At 53.5% G+C, this 23,587-nt stretch overlaps 1 protein-coding gene across 4 annotated transcripts in view; it reads right to left on the bottom strand.

The window, feature by feature from the left end:
- Window positions 1-23,587, bottom strand: part of LOC133354101 (intermembrane lipid transfer protein VPS13C-like) — a 126,246-nt gene that overhangs the window by 33,513 nt on the left and 69,146 nt on the right. For 3 of the 4 annotated variants that reach the window (XM_061570674.1, XM_061570677.1, XM_061570676.1), the window contains exons 39-55: window positions 22,271-22,536; window positions 20,750-21,256; window positions 19,902-20,087; window positions 19,335-19,490; window positions 18,198-18,474; window positions 17,206-17,363; window positions 15,810-15,928; window positions 13,817-14,105; window positions 12,338-12,787; window positions 10,806-10,913; window positions 9,844-9,990; window positions 9,299-9,427; window positions 7,874-7,894; window positions 3,888-4,018; window positions 3,341-3,467; window positions 619-854; window positions 135-288 (exon numbers count right to left, since the gene is read on the bottom strand). In XM_061570674.1, coding sequence (XP_061426658.1) covers window positions 135-288; window positions 619-854; window positions 3,341-3,467; window positions 3,888-4,018; window positions 7,874-7,894; window positions 9,299-9,427; window positions 9,844-9,990; window positions 10,806-10,913; window positions 12,338-12,787; window positions 13,817-14,105; window positions 15,810-15,928; window positions 17,206-17,363; window positions 18,198-18,474; window positions 19,335-19,490; window positions 19,902-20,087; window positions 20,750-21,256; window positions 22,271-22,536 — 3,461 coding nt within the window. The remainder of the gene's footprint in view (window positions 1-134; window positions 289-618; window positions 855-3,340; window positions 3,468-3,887; window positions 4,019-7,873; window positions 7,895-9,298; window positions 9,428-9,843; window positions 9,991-10,805; window positions 10,914-12,337; window positions 12,788-13,816; window positions 14,106-15,809; window positions 15,929-17,205; window positions 17,364-18,197; window positions 18,475-19,334; window positions 19,491-19,901; window positions 20,088-20,749; window positions 21,257-22,270; window positions 22,537-23,587) is intronic. The other variant, XM_061570675.1, reaches the window with a different exon arrangement.

Here is a 23,587-nt window from a genome sequence, read left to right as displayed (position 1 = left end):
AACAACAGCGATCGTTGTGCCGGTGCCGCGTCTGCGATCACGTGGTGTTCGAAGACGACGCCGAGCGTGAACCGCGGGGGCGGAATGATGGCGGTGGCGGAAGCACTGCACGCGCGGCGAGCAACGCATCATGCCTCGATGTCCGAGTCGATGCGCACGCGCCCGTGCGCCTCCGCGCTGCCGTCGGACAACGCGAACTTGACATAGCGCTCCTCCAGCAGCGCGCTCAGCTTCCCGCTCATCATCTTCCAGCGCCGCTTGGGCTTCTCCTCCCACACAACGCCCGAGCTGGCGCCAGCAGCGAGCGTGCAACGAGAGAACGGGCGCAGCGGTGAGCGAGTTTGCGGTTACACATGTTTTTTTTTCCTTCCCCTTCCCCCAGATAATGATTTGTGTAATAGTTTCTATGAGATGCTGTGACGTTTAAGCACCACGTAAATTCAGTTCCCTGAACCGAGATCCTCACGCGGACTCTCACAACTGTGGCAATGTTCCGTTTTAGCACAATTTCACAAACCGGCGAAATCACTTGTCAAAAACATTTCCGCTGCGCCCTCGGCCGCGACCCTCGCGGACACGCCCATCGGCGAGTGGCGCCGACCTCATTGCCCTCCCAACCTGGTGATGCCGATGAAGGAGATCTCCTGCTTGGCAGCGTCGTTGACGAGCGAGAGCCCGAGCGCCTGCAGCGAGAGCGCGATGCGGGAGCGCGCGCGCTCCACCAGCGGGGCGTCCTGCGCCCGCGCCACCACCTCCACGTCCGCCGTGAAGAGCAGGCAGCGCTGCAGGCCGTCCAGGAAGCAGGCCCACGACACGCGCAGCTCCTCACCAATCTCTACCTTCCCGGCATCGTCCTGGGGCGAGAGGAGGGCGCAGATGGGGAAGGTCATTGGGTCAAGCTGTCTCCCCCACATTCGGGTCAGGAATTCGCCTACCTCCACCTTGGATATCTACACAACCGACGAGCTGATCCTAGCTGAAAAAAAAGTAACAAAAATTATCAGACAACACACCCCCTTCCCATATTTGTCTCTCCATAAAACAAACACGTTTTTTAGTTTCTTTAAAAATACCATCAGCCACACGGCCGTCTCCGAAGAGAATTTCTTCAGCAACATCGGTTTAATTGGAGCAAACTCTGGACCGGGTTTAATATCCAGTGTTCAAATGCCAACCAGAGTCGGGCCGGCTTTAAAATGCGCACCTCGACAGCCGTTTCGCTGACGGGATGCAAAAATAAATCAAACTTAAAAAAATGTATGTGCAGAGACAAATATGGGAAGGTGCGTTTTGTTATCGTTCTGTATATATTCTCCACAACGACGCAAATTATTTTTTTGTCTGCTCAAAGATGCTCGTTGTCCCACTGGTCCCTGTGATGTCTACCCCCTACTATTCTACACGGTCTTTCAACCCATACGGTCTTTCATATTAATAACAATAATTACTTAATTAGCCAGAAGAACCACAAAGAGTCCAAAGACTCTCAGGAGAATTCTGCATTGGGATTTGTTGGCCAATACCAATATTATTATTATTTTCTCTGGGAGGAATCCAAAAAACCTAGAGGAAACCCATGCCGAGAAGGGGGCACACAACGTACACATTCACAAACACAAAGACGTTTGAATCAGGATTCGAACCCAGTAAGCCAAGAGTGTCACTACTGCAGCAACACCTTTTAGTCCTACAATGTCATCAGATTCGGTTGCATTAAGATGCTCTATCAATCCAAAACCAAACGTGATGCTGCTGTGCCGTGATAGTTTGCGCTCACCCGTTCGATCCCATCTCCCCTAGCGTGAAACAATGGGGCACGTTTATTAAGTCCCCTCTCCTCCGCGCCCACGTCTACCCGCAGTATAAACTCGTGCGCCGCAGTTATTCGATCGGCAGGTCGTGCGCTGTGGGAAAATGTGTGGGTGCTCCCGCGCCTTCCAGGGCGGTCTGACCAGCGTTGAAGGGGCTGGGCAAAATAGCGTGCAGAGAAGATGGGGCTTTCTTGAGCTCCTTCTAGTGGAGGCCCCCCCTTGGCCAGCAGTGGCATGAGAAAGCAATTGCAGGGCTGCGCCTTTAGCGCCTTTTTTCGAATACAAAAACAGCCAATTGTAATTAGGAGCGCAGCCCAGCTGGGCTTGGCCGCCCGCGTCTTCAGATAGATTAGCGGGGCTCATAATGAGCTCCTCACCTCTTCGCGCGGGAGAGGCACTGTATTGACAAACGCGCGGCTCAGCCGAGCCAGAATAACACCTGGCACCGGCGGAGGAGAGGGGGGGGGAACGGGAGAGTCATTAAATGCCCTCGGTTGTAGTTCTCTTATATCGCTCAAGGTCAAAATTATTTTTAAAATCAATCTCAGCAATCGCAGCTGGGCTGGGGCGGTCTTACATTAAAAAGCGATTAGGCGATTTAATTTTACGTGCAGATATATACGCGACCGGGCTGAGGCCATCAATTCACCACACTGGGGAACAACGCCTTTCACGTGGGCTGCAGCTCAGAATCAAACCCAGTATCTCGGTGGTGCCGGCTCATTGCTCATTGCTCTGACATGGGCATTTTAACACGCGTGTGTATAAATAAATAAATATATGTGACAGTGAGCAAGGTATCATGCTGGTCTTTCAGATGAGTCGTGTAAGGGCACCTCTGCTCCAAAGTATCCCAGACAGTATGAGAGTGACTGATAAGGTGTAAAGTTTTAAAATGTCATTTGAATTCTTCTTCTTAATTAAACGTGTTTTTTTGTTGTTATTATGACGTGTTGTTAAACACAAGTGGTCGTTTGTTGTTCGAGCGACAAGTCAATACATATCTAAGCCTGTGCCCTCTGGTTACCCTGGGCGCTGTGTCCTTGCACAATCCTGGCTCAACAACTCATTCAACGAGCCAGCACCATGGCATGAGGGCACGGTGTGTCACCAGCACCGCGCCCGGCCGCCTTTATCTCCCCAGTGCTGATTTGTAGAGGCTGCCATTGTCGGCAAAGTCACATGCCTCAGAGATGCCGATTGGCTGCAGCCACTATTTTTCAGAGGGACAAAAATACGCAAGAGGTGACATTAAGGGCAATCTCTCAAGGCCTTTATATTTCTCTCTCTGTTACAATGAAGGTCTGCAATGTCACCTGTTAAAATTTACATTCTCATTTTAGGGCAGTGCTATTGATGAAGTTTTGGTACATTTTCCGAGCAAAGGCATTTGGTGATAACAAGCCATCGAGCTGAAACTTCTGGCAAGAACAGCCGAGGAGAGCCAGGCAGAGGACACGGCCGTCGCCAGCGAGGAAGGCAGCGAGGTGGGTGCGGGAGCCGTGAGTCCGTCGGTGCGGGGCGGGCACCTTCAGCAGGTCGAGCTCGTAGCTCTGGTCGCAGCAGGTCCAGCGCAGGTGGCGCTTGCGGCAGGGGTCGCTCCACGTGTAGAGCACGCTCTGCCCAGGCTGCAGCGTGCGCTCGTCATTTGAGTCGCTGCCACCACCACCGCCACCACCACCACGATCACCACCAATTGTCAGCATCACCGGCAGCAATGTAATCAGCATCATCATCAACAGCAGCACCACTTCCATTTTCATCATTATCGGCAGCAAAACTACCACCTCCGCTATCAGCACCATCAACACCATCTGCGGCAAAGCCCGAGGGCAATTATTGACTGCGTTGACGAATGCAGACCAGTGGATAACGGTGGACAGTGAGAGAAGAGAGGGGAGCGCGGAGTGCTGAAGGCGTGTGTTAACTGCTGTATGACCGGTGGCATTGCCTGACGGTCATCAATCAAGAGACCTTTGCTGAATACCATGTGAGCCGAATCCTTCCACTGGTTTAAACAAAACAAAAATAACAAATCCCCGTTGTGATTGGTTGTGGGGGGGGGGTGAGCGGTACCTCTGCGTGTAGGCGACGACCTCGTGCGAGTGGTTGACAAGGTGCACCGGCGCGGAACCCTCAAAGTAGTCGGCGAAGGAGATGACGGTGGAGTGCTCGCCCAGGCTCACGTCCATCACCAAGCCCACGTACTGCGTGGTGGGGGGGGGGGGGCAGACGGACGACGTGCCCGGAGGCGTTAGGCCAGCTCGTGCCCCTGCGATTCGGATCTCTACTCTGGTCCGTGTTTCACCAGTACACCTTCACTGGGTCAAATTATTTTTAAACTGTCTCTTTCCTCAATTTGTAATCAATCATTTTGTTGTCACGTGATGAGACGAAGCGTCAACGCGCAACTCTTGGCTGGGCAGTGCATTCGCACAACTTGCTATGACAGAACTAGTTTTGACATCCCTTCAAGTGACCTCTTATCTACACTAGGGGTGCACTTTGCTACATGTCCTTCTCTAGAGATGGCAGCCCATTACCATTTTATTAATTCTCATAAGTAGAATCTGCCAAACGGGAGTGACAAATATAATGGGGCTTTCTTTTGTGCAGTTCCCGATGGTGAGCAAGCTTCGGCAATCTACTCGCTAAACGAGAAAACCCAATTCAATCACGGGTGGCCACAACACGGATTCCAACCCGGGCCCCCCCTTAGTTTGTGATAGCTCAATGTTCCAATGCTCGAGCCGCCCAGACACTTCCAATCTACATTCTTCCATCACGGGAATCACTAAAAATCCATTCTTGGTGGATAATTGATAAAATCCAACACCAGACGAAAATAAAGTGATTTACAATTCAAAATGCACATTACTTTTGTTTGTACATCTTGCACTTGGCTGTATGCAACATTAATCACCGTACAGCCACCCAGTGTTGTTGCTTTGGCTCTAAATAATATTTGAAAATAATTATTCGGCGATGCCACTTCTGCTGCTGCGCTGGGAGTGGTGCACAAGCACAAGTAAGAAAACTCAACCCGTCCATCACAACGCTGTATGTGACCTTAAGAGGAGAAATAAATATAATAGGTGACGTTTTGGGCAATGGACCTTCTTCATGGCACATAAATAATATATGTTGATACATTTTATTTATGTGCTATGAAGAAGGCCCATAGCCCCAAAATGTTACCAAACATATATTTCCTTTTAGGACCACAGTGTTAGTGACAGATGCCTGGAATTCCTATTTGGTGGTTGTTACTCCGATTTCTCTTTGCCTCGCTATTCTACTGTTTCTTTTTATTTGATTGCTTTTGTCATTTTAGTGACGAGGTCACTCTCGCAAATGACCTCTTGAGCTCTCACCTGGTCAAAAATAAACACTCGATACTTGGAGAAATAAACCTTCACCCTCAAATGCAAAACCTCTCTCATATTTGATCACATTTTTTCTCGAATCGAACGCGGAGACGATTCACAGGGCAGCGCATCGGCGACCAACGCCAGATTGTCCCGACCCGGCAGCGGCTGCGTCACTTCGAGAAGGGCGAAGCTTTCAAGATGCAAATCATATTGACGACAAAGCGACAAAATAAACCCTTGCATAAGATTCGGTTTTAAATATCGCACGAGCCCATTAGGGGTGTTTATTGTATTTGTTTTATATCGTTTTGACCCTGTGCGCGATTTCCTTGAGGCACGTTCGGCTCAACGGACTGCCCGTTAATGTATCCCCAACACTGACGCGCGGGGGCCAATCAGAGTCCTGGAGAAATCCGAAGAGCTATGAAACTCTTTTTCCACAGATGTCCAGTAGGGGCACGGGTTCATAAAGTTACAACAGCAAATAAATCGCCCCTTCAGATGCAATATCGATTCCGCCCCAAGTGTGTTACCCTGTGATTGCAGTAAAGGTCCAAGAGGGCATCATTAACAATTGGACGTTAAGGGAATGTAAATGCACAAACCTAAACGACCCTCACCACCTTTCATGTCTCGATCACTGTCTTGTCACGGACAAAAGCAGCAGGGTAAAGTTTTGGGCTGCGGGGAGTGCTGGTGCGGGAGTTGGCATGCTGTGCACCCGGCGAACCGAGTTCGATTCCTGGTCCACAGCTAATGTCAGTGGTGGGAACCGGAGTTGGGCACCCCCCTTCATCGATCTACAAGCTATTACATTTTTATATTTGATCAGAGTAAGGCCCCACCGAGCTTTGTAGCCCTTTTTCATAAGCGACCTGGCTATCAAAAACGATAGCTCAACGAAGTGGCTTATTCACGTGGAAATTTATAATAGCAGCCAAATACTCCAAAACGCATGTTGATTCTAAATGTGGAGGAAAAAGATCCACATGACCATAGGGAAAACATGCAAACTCAAATATACAGCAGGCGTCAGGGTCAGCATTGAACCCACGACCTCCTGCATACCGGCCGAGGGAGTTAACACCACACCACCGTAGGGCCCATGCACTGTCCAGCGCGGTGAAGAATGGTCAAACAAACTCCCATGACCGACATGGCAAGGGCAGGCCTATTACAGACTCAACGTCTGTTCATGGGAATTGTTCACTTCTCAACTCAAAACTGTTCGCGTCAACTCCCTCCGAACGTCATAGCCTATTATTCGACCAAACATGTTATTTGATGAGGTGGCTGCTGCTTCTGCTGCTGCGTTGGCAGTGGTGCACAAGCACAATGAACAAAACTCAACTCATTAATCAACAAAACTGTGGCCTTCAAACAACAATAAAGTATATATATATAATAGGCGATGCTTCCGGGCAATGGTCCTTCTTCATAGCACCATGTGCAACTGTACTATACCTCCGAAAGCCGCAGTGTTATTCAAGAGCGTAATGAGTTTTTCTTGTACCAATCCAACAGGTTTTTCTCGCCCCTCTGTGCACTCAACAAGGGAGCACTGCCCGAAACGTCGGCCTGCTATGTAATGATGATTGTCGTCAGGCAATGTTCATCATTAAGGTGGTGGTGGTGAGAGTATTTTTGGTTTGTGCTCAATTGGCTTAGTGAAGCGCGTGGGACGGCAGCGGCAGCGGCAGAGGAGGTCGCGCGCCCTTCGCTGTGCCTTGACGACGTCCCCTGTGAGAAGTTCACATCGGCGGTTCCTGTCCCTGTGCCCCCCCCCTTCCCACCACAGCCCCTCCAAGACACCCCCAACTCACCAGGACCCCCGTCGTGACGGCACGGCGCGCGCGCAACGCTCCTAGTCGAATGCCCCACGCCGTGAGCTTAGCGGCCAACGATGCTCGATCGGAGACCGAGTCTCGAGTCGAGGGCATCGGGATGCCAACGCGTCGCTCGCCCATCCATTACGCGCTCGCGTGTCGCTTTGCTAATTCACGGCTCAAGTGTATCCAAGCTACAACGAGCAATTCTAGATTTGAAACTTTCGTGACTGCAAGGATTCATATTCTTAGGTTTTTTCGGTAAAGTCACGTAGGTAAAAAGTTAAAATTAATTAAAGTAAAATAAAAATAAAATAAAAATCACAAATCACGATTGCTGTTTCACTTGAAACAATTGAAACAGCAATCGTGCTGTGACGATTCCACCTGAAGACGGAAGCTTGTGTTGCCTCCGAAACGTCGTGATTTTTATTTTATTTTACTTTAATTAATTAAAAATTGTAATTTTTACCTACGTGACTTTACCAAAAAAATTTAAGAATACTACAACGAGCAGTCGGTGGGGGCAGCGCATTCCCACCCTCTCCTCGTACGACAGTCACACCATTTTTTTATTTATTTTAATAGCTGGAATTTTGCGAAGAACTCGGGATTCCAAACCAGGCACTCAGCGGTGCCGGCTTGGTGTCCTGACCACGTGAGACACTCCTGACACTCGGTGAGCGCCGCGGGGCGTGATCACGACGGTGGCCGGTTCGCGAAAGGCCACGCAGGTGACCGATGTGCGGCGTGTAATCCGGAGCGCGCGGTTAGCGGCCGTTGTCATAACAACGGTCGGCACGGGGAAGGGGGGGGGGGAATTTGCGCGGGGAAAAAAATGAAGCTGCAAAAGAGCGTCACCTACCTGGACGTTGCCCTTGGCAATCTTTGACATCGAGATGGTCACGCAGACACAAAGAGGAACATTTAGGGTGGGAGTGGGACTCGACACATGACGGTGTTAAAATGGTTCGCTGCGACACACACACACGCACAAACATACATGCACACACGCACAGGGCAGATGCCTCCAACCGGGCAAGCAATCAGGGCCGAAGTTACCCATAGCCTTGGTGTGCTTGAATTATGATCTCTCCGTGAGACTTGTAAAGTCTTTCTCGACCAGGTCGTCTTTCTAATGGGACACGTGTAAGCGGCCCTTTAGAAAGTCTCCCCGACTTCTGCTCATTTAACCAACTTTAGCAAGAGACATTAAACCGTGGAGGACTGCAGGCTGACCTTGCTCTACGAATGAAACAAATGAACCTCCGGGGTTGTAGTTTTCGGAAGCCCAAATATGACAGGAACTTTCATACTTCTCGACCGTAGGCTTGACGACAATTTACACCAAGGTTCAGCTGTCTCCGCCGTTCTAAAACGTGACAGGGAACGAGCGCTGTTCACCGGCACCGGTGAAACCTCGGCACGACAGGCAGGCCTCGCGGCTTGAGGAAGAGATTAAAGCCATTATGAATATAATATAAGCCGAGACGTTAAATCGCATCGGCACGCGGTTGGAGAGCATGTGCCGTTCGGCGCACACGCGCCACGACAACTCGGCACCAACAACAATGACAACGCGCACTGGGACAAGGGAATCATGACCAGAGTCTTTCGCTTGTGGCACATGGGATACGACAGGACAGATGGGACTGGGATGAGCCAGACTGTGATCTTTCCGGAAAAAAAAAAATTTAATTTCAGGCTAAGTCCATCTCGGGGGAATAATCGACAAGTCCATAGACCGAGTGCATTCACTTGTCTTACTATTCTTGCGTTGGCTGATTGGATCGGGCTGTGACGGGATTTTCCCAACGGGAAGTTAAGTTGGTAAGCTGGATTAACTTAAAATATTTGTTTAAAATGATGTGCCCTTGCAAAAGAGCCAATGATGTTGCATGTGACTCGATGGGTCTGTCCTATCTCCTGGCTAAATAAAGGATACCGGATACTGACCGACTGAACTGCCAGCGTACGTACGTGACTGCGCCCATGGCATTGCAATCACATTTGGGTACCAACAGCCCAACGGGCTTTGCATTGCTACGTCGCGATTGGTGATCGCCAGTGCGACACAGCCGCCGTCTTGTGCTGTGGGCCGCCACGTGGAATTCAGCACCTTCCCTTGAACCGTGCGGATGCACATCGCACCGCAGAGACTTAACGAATGTCATTTTAGGTGGAGAAAAATAAGTCGTGCGAAACGTTCTTTGGCTTTGATTCTCGACGGAGGAAAGATGCGGGCCGTGGCGGGACGGACGGCGGGCGGGCGGACAGCAGACGGACGCACCTTGCCCTCGAGCTGCAGCAGAGTGCCGTTGTCCTGCTGCGTGAAGCTGAAGGCCTTGGAGCACTCGCCCGAGCCGTGAACGCGCACCTGGAGCCGCTGGGACGTGTCCTCCGGCCAGAACGGCACACACTGCGGAGCCCGGACGACGGGCGCGACGGGGACCGTGGGGGGGCACAGAAAGGCACGGCCGTGAGTCGGGGGAGGGGGGTGTGGGGGGAACGTAAGAATGTCGGAGACACGGCAAACAAGTGTCACAGGATCCCGAACCGATGAAGTCTGAAAAATAATTGGTTTGTCGTTGAACGTGAGCGGTGGCGCTTCCCCTCCCCACCACCCCTCCTCCGGCGTCGGCACCTTTCGAACAAAGAGGGTCGCCGCAATGCGCGCTTTCAGATGCGATTCTGCGGCCGTCTGGAACGCTCTTCCTTCCAATGTTAAGAAGCCGCTGGAGCTTTGAATTTTCAAATCATCATCAGCTAGTTTGACAAACTCATTTCTTGAGAACTGATTTTTGTGTTTAGTTTGTATATATAGCACATGCATACCTTGTTAGACGACACGAGCAGCCAGGCGTCGGAGCCGGTCTCGGACACCTCCACGTCGAGACGGGACTTGTTGGCGAGCGAGAAGTATGGCTGGAAGGAGACCACCTTGGTGAGCGTGAAGCTCGTCAGCGAAATCGTGACGCCCACCTGGGTGGCCGGGAGGCGGGAGGGAGGTGGGAGGGAGGTGGGATTAACGATGGTGGCCGGGGGTGGAGGGGTGCGCAGTGGGGGGGTGGTGTACACAATCTTTCATTATTAGTTCCTTCATTTGTAAACTTAATACAAAATTAGTTGTGCCTGTGTTTGTAGGTTTATCAGTACAGAGGACCACGGATGAAAATTACAAGAGTGGAAATACTTTTTAATCTTTTAGATATGTTGTCCGACATGGTTTTTAAGTTTCACTAAGATAAAAATAACTTTGAAGATGCGGACAGACGTGTCACGGTACGCGGCATCTTGAAGTCATTGTCCCGCCTCTCCCGTGAACGTCAACACGTCGACACAATGACACGGCTAACACCCCGAAACCACGACGTCGTACGAGGTGTCAGGAGGAACCACGGACGAGCGGAAAGGCAGCCGCGTGGTGAGCCGGTGCCAAATTCCCCGCTCCCCGCAAGCTCTGCGGGCCTCTATACATTGAGGTGTTACTGGCCCATTCATGAGCGTTTGCACGTGGGAGGAAAACGAAGCACCCGGAGAAAACCCACGCGTGCGAGGAGGAAACACTCGATCCCGTAAAGGCGGAAACAGGCTTTTTCTGGACTGTACCGCCTTCTCCTGGCGAGCCAGGGTATGGCTCCTCCTTCGTGCGGCGATCCACCAACCCTCGTCTGTATTACAGGCCACATGCGCAGCCACCACCGCCGCCCGGCGGATCGTAATCGTGACCAGACGGAGAGAATTGTGGGGGGGGGGGGGGGGGAATCTGGACGAGGAGGATGTGGGCGGACGCTCACCGCGTACTCCATCTTCTTCTTGGAGCTGCACTTGATGCAGCCGCTGCTCCCCACCGTGTCGAGCGAGAAGTCGGAGGAGGGGTCACTGTCGCTCACGCGCAGCTGCACCTGTGCTCGCGCACGCACGCACACAAGCACACGGCACGCACGCACGCACACAAGCACACGGCACGCACGCACGTACACAAGCACGCACGCACGCACACAAGCACACGGCACGCACGCACGCACACAAGCACACGGCACGCACGCACACAAGCACACGGCACGCACGCACGCACGCACACAAGCACACGGCACGCACGCACGCACGCACACAAGCACACGGCACGCACGCACGTACACAAGCACGCACGCACACGGCACGCACGCACGCACACAAGCACACGGCAAGCACGCACACACACAAGCACACGGCACGCACGCACACAAGCACACGGCACGCACGCACACAAGCACGCACGCACGCACACAAGCACACGGCACGCACGCACGCACGCACACAAGCACACGGCACGCACGCACGCACACAAGCACACGGCACGCACGCACGTACACACACGGCACGCACGCACACGGCACGCACGCACACACACGGCACGCACGCACGCACACAAGCACACGGCACGCAGGGGGGGGTCGACACACGAGGGGTCAGGGTCACTGGTTAAGGTCAGAGGACAAAGAGATCCAACTGCATTGGGGCCCGGAGCCGGTTCAAACTCAAGTATACGTGAAATGGCAGGGGGCCATTCCCTAATTAACACCAGCCATCGCGGACTTCCCCACGCAAATATTCTAAGTTTATCGACCCCAGAGGGATGATGGGGTGAGTCAGCCTCCGATTCGGGATTTCAACTCGCTGCCTTCAGATGGCGAGCCGCTCGCTCTACCGCTCGGTCACCCGGCTGCTTTCCTGGGGCCGCACAGTGGCTAAAATACAAATATATATTTTAATTATTTCTGTCTTGTTTTAACCTGCACTTCCCTACATCGTACCGATGCGCAGACGCGCACGCATGCACAAAGCCAGAGATCCCCCGTATTGCCTCAGACGATTGGGGCAAGTGCTGTAAGCGAGCACCTATGAAGGCACACGAGAGGGGGTGGTTGGCCAGCACCACGCCCGGTCCCCAGTGGCGATGTTTACACACTGCACCAAGTATTCATCTGAGGCCGAGTCGACCAAGGGGAGGCCCAGAACCGGTTCAGATAATCGTCACTGGTGTTGACCATGAGCGGGAATCGAACTGGGGCGCCGGGTTCGTAGCGCATCGCACGCTTTCAGACGTGCTTCTGCGTCCGTTAGGAACACTCTTCCCTCCGATATTAGGAAGCCACTGGAGCTATGCCACTTTAAAATCTATATTTAAAACTCATTTCTTGAGAAGTGCTTGTGTGTTTAGTTTCTTGTCCTTCCCCCCGAACCTCCAATTAACACGGTTAGCTACGTACGATGGGAAAGAAGTGCAACATACAGTACATACTAACTGTACGCGCACGCGCACCGACGCACACGCACGTGCGCTCACCTTGTTTTTGTTGAACATGACCTTGGGCTTGAAAGCGAAGAGGTAGGGGCCCTCATTGCCGGGCGGGTGCTTGTGATAGGCGTCGTCGGCGCGGTACTGCAGCATGCGGCCCGTGCGGTTCAGCATCCAGTAGGGGCTGAACACGGCCGCCGTGCGCCGGCCCTCGCTCTCCGTCAGCTGCAGCTTCGCGTCGAACTGCCGCTGGGGGGGCAGCAGCGTCTCGTCCTGAGCCGGCGCCGCCGCCGCGCCGGACGAGGAGCCGGGACCGGCCGCGTCGATCGAGAAGGAGAGGTGGGACAGCTCGTCCTGGCCATCGCGCGCCCCGCACAAGCACGTCCAGTCGCGGCCCAGGTAGCCGTGCAGCGACAGCTCCAGCTCGGCGCTCGACTCGCTCGCCTGGCACACGTCGGCCGAGTGGCCCGTCTCCAGCCGCCCGTGCACGTCCGACCCCTGGGTCGCGCGGTGGGGGGCAGTGGGGGGCAGTGGGGGGCAGTGGGGGGCAGTGGGGGGCAGTGGGGGGCAGTGCGACCGATCTGTTTGTTAGCAAGCAACCTACGTAAAGTACTTTTCCCTGCAGTTTTTCAATAAGCAAAGCTATCGGTGACTTTGAAAGGCCAAGTCTCAAATGAGGTCCTGTTTAAATTCCCATTGAGGCATGAGCCAACAGTGGAAACTGTACATTCCAGTGGCATGGGTGAATCTATCCGAAGGATAACCTCCGCTGACTTGCCCACAAAGTGGTATGAATTTTAGTGACATGGAGCAAGAGATGATGGGCTGAGTCAACCCCCAACCAGGATTTGAATTCAAAACCTTCTGACTGAGCCGCTCGTTCTTCCGCCGAGCAACCAGACCGTTCATTTAATAAACCGAATCCTATTCTCACCAATCAGGCAGTGAAGGGATAAGCCCTCGACGTGTAACCATCAACTCCTGCGTCGTCGCGTGCCTACACAGTACAGCACTACACATGGCAGCACAACGTGGCACATCGCGACACTAAGTGGCATTGGGGCACCGCGGTGGCAAGGAAATGTTATCTCCATCGCCTAGTATGCAGGAGGTCAGGGGCTCGATCCTGGACCCTGACAATGGCTGTTTTATATTTGGATTCAGCGTGTTCTCTCTCTCTCCCCGTGGTGGTCACGTAGATTATTCTCCGGATCATTCCGTTTTGCCACCCTCCACATTTAAAATCAATGTCCGTGTAGATTATTTGGCTGCTACTGTGAAATCCCACGTGCAATGTTGAAATAAGCCACTTCAATGAGCTTATCATGTGTGGTCAGGCCACCTGTAACCAATAGCTCAGTGGACTTCACCTGGTAAATAAAATAGTTTAATTTAGCTAGTTAGTGGCACAGAGTGACGGCGTCGTGCAAGGAGGCACAGTGTGGCAATACGCGGTCACAGCCAGTCACAGCCTGGCCCAGCGCAGCACAATGCGCCACCACGATCGCGAGGCGTGGCACGCGGCACCTTAAGGCGGTAGGAGAGCGGGAAGGGCATGAGGTTGCGCAGCGTGAGCGGCGGGCGCAGGTGGATGAGGCACGCGGGGCCCGTGCGCTCCTCCTCCGAGCAGCGGTACGTCACGCAGTCGTCCACGGTGGTCGCCACGATGGTGAGAGGGCGCCCGCCCTCCTGCGCCGCGGGGCACCGGAGCACGGCTCGCGACACCGCGGCGTTGCCGATCAGGCCCACCCAGGACATCTCGGCGTTGCCGAAGCCCTCCAGGCCGGGCACCGCGGGCTGCACATACAGGTCCTGCCTGCGCAGCGTCCGAGGGCGACGTGAGCCCAACGCGAGCGGGAACAAGATACGGACGGTAAACGAGCCGGCCGAGAAGACTGCACGCGTCAGCATTGATTTTTGGGTCAGAGCGCGGTGGCGAGATGTTTACAACCTCCTGCCTGGTATTCAGGAAGTCGTGCGGGTTCGGTCCTAGCCCGGACGCTAGTTGTATATTTGGAGTTTGCGTGCAGGGTTGCGATTTCCGCATGGAAAATGCGGAAGGAGGGTTCAAATTTTCCCGCATTTTTGCTAAAGTCAACCGCAAACGGTGGAAAGACTACTCCTATGACCGCGCGCTTTTAACAACACGTTAATGCGTTCTATTGGAAAGGATACATGCAAGGCCCAGCATCACGTAGGGCTTTGAGTTACTGATTGGAATGAATATATGATTTCCGCATTTCCGCACAAGAACCACATACTTTATTCAAATGCGGAGCCGTGATTACGAGCACATGTACATGATGTATCCTTTCCAATAGAACGCATTAACGTGTTGTTAAAAGCGCGCGGTCATAGGAGTAGTCTTTCCACCGTTTGCGGTTGACTTTAGCAAAAATGCGGGAAAATTTGAACCCTCCTTCCGCATTTTCCATGCGGAAATCGCAACCCTGTTTGCGTGTTCTCCCCGTGGTCGCGTAGATGTTTGTCCGGGTCCTCCAGCTTTTCCATCCGCATTCGTTTAAGATTACTTGGCTGGTGTACATTTCCACATGCTAAGTCACTTCGTTGAGCTATCGTTTGTGTCCAGGTAGCTTCTGACAAAAAAAGCAATATCGCCCAGTGTGCCTTACCTGGTAAAATAAAAAATACTAAGAAAAAAATTGTAATGGAAAAATGTGTGTCGTACTCCGCCCTCCTCCACCCGACACGGCCAATTAATGAAGTTGTCACGTCATGAACAAACACGCTGCCAATGTATTGCTGCTTCAGCAGCACTACCGGTGTTGGAGAGCCACCCGCACACATCTAACATTGGGGTGTAAATGTGTGCGGATTTGCTCTCCAGCACACTGGTTTGTTCACGCGACTCATTTATTAATTGGCCGCGTGGAGGAGGGTGTACGGACATACATTTTACTCAAGCAATCGGATCCAAAAATCAACCGTGGATAAAAAATATTGTGAAAGCCGACGCGCGTAAATAATCATGCGGTTGTTGTCGGGGCTGAAGGCAATAATTGCCTGTTCGTAAATCTTCCACTTTGCGCTGGTTGTGGCTCCACGTGTTGGGCAACACTTTGATCGACGTGAACATGGCTTTACAGCAAGGGGGAAGGCTCTATCCTTGCTGCGGCAAAATAGGTCACTGCATCGCGCGCTTTCAGATGCATTTCTGCGGCCGTCTGGAACGCTCTTCCTTCCGATATTAGGAAGCTACTGGGAGCTATGCATTTTTAAATAATCTAGATTTAAAACTACTTTCTTTACAAATACTTTGTGTTTAGTTTGCTGTCCTTCCCCCGCACCTCCGATTAGCACGGTTGGCTATGTACGGTGCGAAAGAAGTTTAACATACATACTATCAGTAATACGATTTTGTAGTACAGTCTGCTACATTATCAAATCATCTGTACGGGAATAGTCGTGTCACCCCGTTGAAAACCGGGGCATGGGGAGGGGGCCACAGGGGTAGGCGGGGGGGGGGGGGTCGCGGGGGCAGGGGGGAGGGAGACCACACCTGTACGCCGGAAACGGCACGTTGAACTCTCCGCGCGCCTCCGCCGTCCCCACCACCGTCTCCTCGCCGTCGCTCGTCCGGATCAGCACGCGGAACGGCACCGAGCAGTGGTTCTTGATCTGCGGGACGCGCACGGTGGCGTCAGTAATCGTCACCGTCATCATCGTCGTCCTCGTCAGCTGGGCAAAGGCCTTGCTCCCACACTGTGTCGGCTACGGGCTGGTTTAAGAGTCAGGCTGGCCGGTGCGGGTTGGTGAAGCGGTGAAGGGAGGCAGTTCAACAGACCGCCGAACACGGGCCGGTGACGCGGCCTAGCGGTACCGCGTTTGCCATTTGTTGCAGAGAATTCACGGTTCGGCCCCAGCAGTCCGCCCTCTTTATTGACTGTGGTGTGTATTGACCGTAAATTAACCATGCGCCGTACGCTTCACAGTGGACGTTAAAGATCCCGTAACGTCATTCGCAAGAGTAGGCCCCATTGTGTACCGGCATCATGGCCCAAATAAAAAAAATAACCCGGAAATTACTCAATAATCACCCCCCACTGCAGTCCCGAGACTCCGTGTGAGGCTTTCCCTGGGTAAACAAGCAAAGAAAGTGACTCATTTTTGGATCGTTTTTACGAGGGAGAATGAAAAAACAAAGATCCGTACAAAGGGATGCGAGTTCATAGCGCAGTGGGCTGACCACTGTGCCACTACTCCACCCAAGCGCGTCTAGGAATAGTCCTTTCATCGATACCCCAATTAAAGCGTCGCCGAGTCTCAGGATTAGCACGGTTGGCTACGTACGGTGCAAAAGAAGTTCAACATACATACATACAAGATGCCGAGTCCCCGGTGGCAATGACCGTACATACACGCCACACTTGCTTGTGTTTTTCCATAGCTTCTCGGTCAGTGGCGTGAACAGTAACAAATAGTTATCCCTCGTTATACGGCATCTCAATAAAGAGAATTTCGCGAAAATGTAACTTATACATTTGGGAATGAACTTGATATACGTTAAATTCGCAGCTACGGAGTTTTGAATCTCGAAACAAACAAAGTTTTGGGGGGAAAAATGTGAACAATATATGGTCTGTCATGTGTCCTTGCATGCATCTCACCACAGTTTCTGGTAAGTACCGTACAGTATATTAATTTAGCATCTGATTTTCAGTATTATTATGAATATTGTATTATACGATTATACATTTTCCATTAAATACGTGCTTAGCAACGCATTTCCAATTCTACAATGGAAGTCAATGGGAAAAATAACTCGGGCCTTGTATACGGAATTCCGCTTCACGCGCAACTTTGCAGGAACGCGTCGAGGGACGCCCGTACAACGACGACGACGGAGCCGCTACGATGTCGATGACAATGCAGGCGGCGGACGCGCCCGCACGCACCTGCAGCGGCGAGCGCAGGGTGAGCGTCTTGATGCCGTTGGCGGCGTCCACCTGACACACGAGGTTCATGACCTTGTGGTCGCTCTCGTTGGCCACGCTGTACACGTAGCGGCCGGCCTTCGACAGCGGCACCTCCAGCTTGGAGAATCCCACCAGCGCTGCAGGGGGCGGGGGGAGGGGGCAGACACGGGGACATTGGGAACATGGGGGGCACGGGGTCACGGGGGCAAGGAGACGTTGAAGAGATTGGGGGCACGGGGACACGGAGGCACGGGGACACGTAGACACGGAAGCATGGAGACACGGGGACACGGAGACACGCAAGCATAGAGACATGGAGACACGGCGACACGGGGACACAGAGACACGGAGCTACATGGGGACAGGAACGCATGGAGAAGTGGTGGCACAGGGGCACGGGGGACATGTAGGTACAGAGACATGGGGACATGGGGGCATGGGGCACAAGATATGGAGATACAGCAGCGAGGTGAACATGGGGACACCAGGACATAGGAATACCGAGAAATGGGGAAACAGAGGCGTGAGCTGCTCATCAAATTGAGCACACGGCAAGGGTTCAACACTGCTGGCCACTCGAGGAGGAGGTCATGGAATGGAGGAGGCATCTGGCCCAAGATGAACGGACCGAGGTGGAATCAGTTAGGGTATCGGGTAAGAAAAGGTCATGGCAAAGTGGAACAAGGTTAAGTATCACTGCGAATGTTTTGATTGGATCGGCAGTACTCTTTATCACATTGCCATACTAAGTTACAACACCGCAGCGTAGGTTTTGTTGCGTCGATTAGAGACGCGGTGGTGTAAGGTGATGGGAGCCGAGTCGAAAACACGTCGGAGAGCCAAGGTAACCACGGCTACTCGGCGCAAACGGAACGACCATCAGAAAACCGCCCGGAGTGTTCCAAGTCTCTTCCTGAGGGGCGCCGGCGCTCACCGACGCCCCCGAGGCTCCCGCGCGGCCCGGCGCTCACCCACGGCGAACTTGACCGCCTGGCGCTCCATGAAAGAACGATCCTTGGCGTTCTCCCCGACGACGTACTCCAGCTTGAGGCGCTCGCCGTCCTGCAGCAGCTGGCTGTGCGTGGCCGCGTGCGCCACCGCGCCGCCCTCGGCCGCGTGCAGCGAGCACACGCCGGCGCCGTGCGCCACGTACGCCGGCTGGCCCAGGCAGTTGAGCACCATGATGGGCGCGCGGTCCTCCTGCTCCGACAGCACCTCCTGCGACTGGCTCGCCGCCTCCGTGAAGGCCTGCGGCGGGCGGCACGGTGACGACGGCGTTGCCGACGGCCGCCAACCTCGGCCGGCGCCTCAAACGCCGCCCCCACCTTCCGCCCCCCGCCCCCCACCCGCCGCCCCCCGCCCCCCACCCCAACCCTCCCCCTCCTGCGGTGCGACTCAGCTGGCCGAATGTTTTGAATTTCGTTGCTAGAAATGCTCTTCAATTTACCAACCGCGAGCTCAAATGGCAACAAAAATAATAATACTTGGCGTGCTGGTAAACGATCGCGCGCCATTGAACTGATTGGCCTGGTGTGGGTGGTTAAGGGTCTTACAACATCAACTTGGCCAGATCATTGGCTTTTAAAAGGGATTGCATTCCAATTGGGTAAGTCTAAGCATGCACCTCTCCCATGCTTCTTAGCGCACTATCCACTTCCATTGTCAGTGTCGGTTTTTCTGATCCACGTGTCATAGCGGGAAAGGTCATAGCGGGAGAGGTCATCCACGGAGGAGATGGAGCGGTACGTGGATTGTTGTGTGGGTGGGTGGGTTTGCGAAGAGATGTGTGAGTATGCAGGCTGGTTGACAGACATATGGGTTAGTAGGTAGGCAAATATATAGGTATGTAGATAAGTAGATAGCTGGGAGGGTAGGTAAGAGGTTAGTTAATGAGCTAAGTTTGTTGTCCTTCCCCCGCACATCCAATTAGCACGCTTGGCTACGTACGGTGCTAAAGAAGTTCAACATACAGACGTACATGCGTCAATCAAATAGGCTGCCAGGTAGGTGTATAGGTGGCAGAGTGATGGTGTGCAGGTGTGGCGGTGTGACAGCGAGGCTGCGTGACTGGGGGACGGTGGGCCGGCGAGCCGGGCACAGGAGCTCACCCGCGCCAGGTTGTTGAGCATGGCGATGCTGCTCTTGGACAACGTGACGTTCATGAGGTCCTCGGAGGAGACGCAGATCACCGTCTCGGGCGGCATCTCCAGCAGCGCGTCGATCTCGTCGGGCGTCTGCGCCGGCTCCACCGCGTTCTTGTTGAGCTGCAACACCGCCACCATCGTCATCGTCAGCCACGTGACAAGTTGCCCCGCTGGCAACTCGGTGCTAGGGGTCACGAGTCGGCATCTTGCTTACTGTCGCTCTCTCGCTCGTGTCCTCCACCCTGACCTCCACCTGCCACCGCCCTTGTAACCTCAATGCCCTCTTTCATGTTTGTAAATAACGTTAATATTCGTTTACATCTGCATGCCATACACACGTGTTGTTGTTGTGATTTACCACGTATTTTGGATTGTCTCTCATTCGTAAAGTCACCACCAAGACTTCAATCACCATTACTCTCATAACCACCATCATCACCGCCATCACCGTCATCACCGCTCGCATGGTTACGTTCACTATGACCACCATCGCCAACGCCAACGGCATCACCCGCACCGTTGGGCACGCACCTTGACGCTCAGCTCCCAGCGCTTCTGCTCCACCTCCTCGGCCACCTGCAGGATCTTGCCCTTCATCTTCTTGCGCTTCTTCTTGTCGTTCTTCACGTCGGTGCCCTGCCACCGGGCGTTCTCCTCCAGGAACACCGGCTCCAGCAGCGGCTCCCACACCGCCAGACCCTCGTTGTAGTACAGCACCTGTCGGGGCAAGTGCCGTTAGCGAGCGCCTTAGGAGGGCCGGCACGGCACAGGAGGGGGTGGGTGGCCAGCACCACGCTCGGCCGCCTTTGTCTCCCCAGTAGTGATGTTTACTACACAATACACAAGGTACTCATTTGGTGCTGAGTTGACCTAGGGGAGGCGCAGAACCGGTTCAGATAATCGTCACTGGTCTTGGCCGTGAGCGAGAATCAAACTCGGGCCGCCGGGTTCCTAGCGCAGGGTGCTAACCATTAAACTACCGCATCCACGCACACACACTCACTCTAATACATATGCTGGACATTCAAGTAAATAAATTATTCCCCTTATAGCCTGTTAGCAAGCGCCAATGAACAGCAACATAACGCATGTGGGGGTGGTGTTGGCCAACACTACAGCCGGCCGCCTTTGTCTCCCCAGTGCCGAAGCGTACATTCTGCACCAGATACTTTTTAAGGCTGAGTCGGGTCAGATATCAACTCGCTACCGTGAATCATCCGTGACCGGTCAGGTTCATAGCGCAGTGCGCTCACCACTACGCTACCACTCCCCGCTCACACACACACACACACAATCCCACTGCCGCCATCCGCCCCACCGCACACCCGCGGGCCACCATCACCGCGGCTACGCCGGTTGGTCGCCTCCGGCCCTCTCACCTCCAGCGCCATCTGGCACTGGACGCGCATGAGCGAGCTCCAGTTCTCCACGTCGCCCCCAAACTCGGCCTCCATGAGCAGCAGCGGGATCGTGCGGTGACCGACGCCAGCCTCCAGCGTCAACGTCACCGACTCCACCTTCACCTCCAGGTGCTCCGCGCCGACCACCGCCGCCTGCTCGGCGTCCCTCGCCGCCGCGGCCGCCGCGGCCACCGCGGGCGCCGCCGTCAGCGCCAGCTGGGACAGGTTTGACGAGGACGAGGAGGCGAGGAACCACAGTTTGACGTCGTCCAGGGAGCGCACGGCCCACGGGTCCCGCTGCTCCGCGTCGGCGTCGCGATCCGCGCCGGGCTCGGGCGCCGGCGTGGAGAGCGCGGTGAGGATGGACATGACGGCGTTGATGATGACGGGCGACACCTTGAGCGTCAGGCTGTTGAGCTCCACGTTCATGCTGGTGCTGCCCCCCTGCTGCTTGCTCTCGAACAGCAGGCAGCACGGCTGCAGCACCTGCAAAGGGGCATCGAGGCATTGGTGCTCACCTCCCGCTTACAGCCCCCTGCAGGGCCAGTGGTGGAAATTACACATTCCCACTGCCCACCCACCTACCCGCCCCCACTTATTTACCTACAAATGCCTACCTATTTAACCAAATACCGACTCACCGAGCTATCTGCTTATCTACCCACCCACCTGTCTGCCTACCTACCCACGCACAACCCACTCAACTCGCTATCCAATTACCAACACATCCACCCGTTGACCAATGGGCCAGTTCGCACCTCCGATAAGCACGATTGGCTACGTACGTTGCACAAGAAGCTCAACATACAAACAGTTCATCAATTCTCACGCCCAAGATACGATGCACCAATGTCAAGGAAGTAGCCGCACCTCCCACTGCTCGTACGTCATCGCGGGTGACACCCCGCACTGCGGTGGCGCAGCCCAACGAGCAGCAGCCTGATGGCTCAATCTCTACGCTACAATCATCGCAGCAGAAATTCTCATTCTAATAATTATACAGATAGTCCCCGAGTTACGATGGTCCGACTTACGATATTTCAATCTTACGATGGCGGGATCGATACGAAAAAATTGTTCAATATTTAAAATTTCGCGCGGCAGGCAAACGCAGCAGCGTACGACGTACGGTAGTGTATGTTGGGACGCTGCCGGGATGTACGCATCTCCCGCCTTGTGTGGTGCCTCACTCTCACCAGCGGTCGACGGAGTTAAGTTGTCTCGGTGTTAGCGCGTGTATTTTTTTTTATGAATACATACAGTATATAGTTTATACAGTACGGTACTGTAAATTGCTCTGTTTTGCTAAATTATCACCATTCTTTAAGACTCCTGGGTAGGCGAGGCCATCTTCGAATTACGATATTTGTGACTTACGATGGGGTCGTCGTAACGCATCTCCATCGCAAGTAGAGGACTACCTGTATATATATTTTTACAGCTCCCCACTGCCGGCTCCCAACCCCCATATTGCCACCACAGGGTGGCCGCGCCGCTCACGGTGGTGGTGTGGCCGGTGCGCTGGTCCGGCACGAAGGGGCAGGCCAGCAGCTTGAGGTCGCGCACGGCCGCCATCATCTCCTGCGCGCCGTCGTCCTCGCGCGTCATGTCGAACTCCAGCTGCATGGAGGCGAGCAGCGCGGGGCTGCCCGCGCGACGGAGGTCGGCCACGAACGCGATCTCGGGGTCGCGCACGCGCACGCTCACGACCATGCGGCTCGGAGGTGGTGGTGTCGCCACCTGCTGCTGGCCCATGCTGCTGCCGCCTGTTGCCAAAAGAAACAGTGGATTGGGTCCCCGATGCGAGTTCTGGTTGCAGCGAATGTGCCGTGTACACGGTGGTGAGATGTTAACCGCCTCGCCCGGTATACAGGAGGTTGTGGGTTTGATTCAGACCCGACGCCTGTATATTTTGGAGTTTGCATGGCTCTCTCCTCGTGATTGAGTGGATTTTTCTCCGGGTCCTCCGGTTTTTCCCCTCCACATTTATAATCAGCCTGCGTTTAGAGTATCTGGCTGCTATACATTTCCACGCGATAAGCCACTTCGTTGAGCTATCATTTGTGATGGCTATATAGCAGAGTGGGCCTTACCTAGTAAAATAACAAATAGTTTAGTTTAAAATATATATTTGTATTTACTGGTTACTGTTTAATAACGAGCGAGGAGGTTCTTCAGGAACCTAAATCGGTTCTTGCTCGGTGAGGGGCGTTGCCAGCGGGAGCATGAATTGAGTCCCTCCCCAATTGAATTTTCCTGGAGCTGAAACGTCGGACGTCGTGCCCAACGACGCATGGCGCCAACCCGAAAACACATCTGAGAGCTGCGCAGCACAACCCAAAAACAAGCGTACGCGGTGGAGCAGTGGATTGACGATAGGGCTGTACACGGTACAAGTGAGGGCATGTGAGCAGCAGAGGGCAGCGCAGCTTGAGACTGGGCATCACGGTCCAAATTTTGCCAAATAAAAAAATGTACTCACAAATTGATGACGCATAGCATGGTAACACCATGTAACACTATTTTTGTTCCTGGGTACTAGGTGTTATTTTTTAATTGCTTATGCCTAAAAACTATAGAAAATGGCTACTATTCTCCACAAACTTAGATTTTGTGACCAGGACTTTGTGAACAAAAGACACAAATGCACACGTTGTCTCATTGAAAAATAGGTAAACTTCAAAATATCACTGTCCTGGTCACAAAAGCAAAGTTTGTGGGGAATAACAGCCATTTTCTGTACTTTTGAGGCATACGCAATAAGGAAATAACACTTCCTACCCAGGAACAATTTTTTTTTGTTACACAGTGTATAAT

The sequence above is a fragment of the Lethenteron reissneri genome, chromosome 46, assembly GCF_015708825.2.
Source record: "Lethenteron reissneri isolate LAM-NWPU_2019-01 chromosome 46, ASM1570882v1, whole genome shotgun sequence".
NCBI lineage: Eukaryota > Metazoa > Chordata > Hyperoartia > Petromyzontiformes > Petromyzontidae > Lethenteron > Lethenteron reissneri.
Note: the sequence above shows the minus strand (reverse complement) of the source record. Positions and strands in the feature narration are given on the sequence as shown.